At 48.7% G+C, this 2,189-nt stretch overlaps 1 protein-coding gene across 1 annotated transcript in view; it reads left to right on the top strand.

Moving 5' to 3' along the window:
* PPP2R1A (protein phosphatase 2, regulatory subunit A, alpha) overlaps positions 1-2,189 on the top strand; it is a 49,088-nt gene that overhangs the window by 27,602 nt on the left and 19,297 nt on the right. Inside the window, exon 4 of the mRNA XM_011965857.1 lies at positions 1,907-2,139. Coding sequence (XP_011821247.1) covers positions 1,907-2,139 — 233 coding nt within the window. The remainder of the gene's footprint in view (positions 1-1,906; positions 2,140-2,189) is intronic.

Here is a 2,189-nt window from a genome sequence, read left to right as displayed (position 1 = left end):
CTCTGATTGTTTTGGTCCACGCTGGGATAGGCTTCCTGGGTGATTCTGCTGCAGGATGGTCAGGGATCATACTTTGAGAACTACTTCCTGCAGTAACCTACTGAAGAAGAGAACCTTGGCTTACATAATTACTGCTCAGCCTCTGTCCCCAGGCCTCCTTATAACAGGTTGCCATAAGCTCCACCTCTAGTCACTTGGCAGGTGTTGATTGAGTGCCTTCTCTGTGCCAGCCCACGTGATGGGACAGCCGAGGTGAACAAGAGGACCTCTGTCCCTGCAGTATCCCAGTCACACCACACCTATGGTCACACTCCCATGAGACCATCCTGAGCCTGAGACCTCACGATAGCACGAGGACCTGTGACAGTGACATTACGCTGGCTTGCTTAGTATTATATTTTTCCTTTGAATCATTCATTGTAACTATTTTTAAACATTTGTTTTTGTTGTTAATAGTTTTACTGTAAAAATATATGTAGAATGTGCTATTTTAATTATTTTAAAGTGTGTAGCTCTGTGGCAGTAAGTTTATTCACATTGTGCAGCCGTTATCACCATCCATCTCCAGAATTTTTCATCTCCGCAAACTGAAATTGCAGACCTGTTGAACATGAACTCCCCGTTTCCTCTCCCCGAGCCCCTGGCAGCCACCGCTCTACTTTATGAGTTTGACTGTTCTAGATTCCTCATATAAGTGGGGTCAGAAAATATTTGTTCTTCTGACTTTTAGCTGATTTCCCTTAGCATAATGTCTTCAAGGTTCATCCGTGTTGTAGCATGTGTTCCATGAGATTTCTTACATACAAAACTCTTGAGTTTTTTTGAGGACTGCATTTGGAAAACCAGATTTGCTTATTGCCAGCTGCATCCTCCCATAGTGGCAGTCCCTGGAGCTGGGGAGCACCTGCCCTCCCTGGACTACATGCTCTCCAAGGTGCCCCAGTGCCTGCCTCTTCCTGTTCATGCCCCCTGCCACCTCCGCTTGTCACCTTGACTGATAGCTTCATTCTGTTACTTGACTGGGTCCTGGCATTTCCATTTATGATTTTTTTTTCCTGCCTTAAATATCTGTCAGCCCAAGTTGAATTTCAAACCAGAGACCTCTGTACCTTTATTTTAACATATTGGGATAAGTTGAGTCTGCCTTCAGTGGGTCACTAATTAAGAGTTCCTGTCTTGTGCTAAGAGTGCTGCTGGGCTCTGGGGATACAGTGGAGAGCCAGTCGTATATATCTGAAGGAGCACAGTCATTCTAGGCCCACAGTAACAACCAGCGAGCCGTCCCGGGCCCCATAGTCCCCCAGCAACATGAGATCCCAATTCAGTCACCAGAGTTGTATGAGACAGCACAACTGTACCTCTTCATGAGAAACTCAGGTCAGGTTTTCGATCCTGACCTGTAGCTATTACTAGCTTAGGCAAGCCAGTCCGTACCTCAGTTTTCTCTTCTTTAAAATCAGGACTTGCTTTATAGAATTCAGTGAGGAAGAACAAGCACCCCTGGTACAACACGGTGGTCCTGCCTAGTACACACAGTGAACGGATGTTCTACGCAGTGTCAGTGATGATCATTGCACTTTGAGAGGCTAAGAACTTTCTCCTCAGAAAGTGACGTGTGTAATTTTCAGATTCATGGACCCCAGTGAAACTCCTTCAAGGACCCCTAAGTAAGAACCTTTGTGGAAGGCACGCTGACAGAGACCTTCTGCTGGCTGGCATAATATTACGTTTTTCCTTTGAATCATTCACTGCAACCATTTTAAAATGCTCTTTTAATGAAGGCTGGGATGGGTAATAGGGAAGGTTTCTCTGAGGAGATGAGCCCATGAGGGGGTTGCAGGATGGGGGTCCAGGGCCGGGGATGGTAGAGAGGGAGCTGTCCAGTGACTTCATATTCTCACCACAGCCACCCCTGGAGTCGCTGGCCACAGTGGAGGAGACAGTGGTGCGGGACAAGGCAGTGGAGTCCTTACGGGCCATCTCACACGAGCACTCGCCCTCTGACCTGGAGGCACACTTTGTGCCGCTGGTGAAGCGGCTGGCGGGCGGCGACTGGTTCACCTCCCGCACCTCGGCCTGCGGCCTCTTCTCCGTCTGCTACCCCCGAGTGTCCAGTGCTGTCAAGGCGGAACTTCGACAGTGAGTCTCTGCCCCCCTTGGAAGCTCCAAGCTCACCCCCTCAGCTCGGT

Source organism: Mandrillus leucophaeus, unplaced genomic scaffold (genome assembly GCF_000951045.1).
Source record: "Mandrillus leucophaeus isolate KB7577 unplaced genomic scaffold, Mleu.le_1.0 Scaffold74, whole genome shotgun sequence".
Classification (NCBI taxonomy): domain Eukaryota; kingdom Metazoa; phylum Chordata; class Mammalia; order Primates; family Cercopithecidae; genus Mandrillus; species Mandrillus leucophaeus.
Note: the sequence above shows the minus strand (reverse complement) of the source record. Positions and strands in the feature narration are given on the sequence as shown.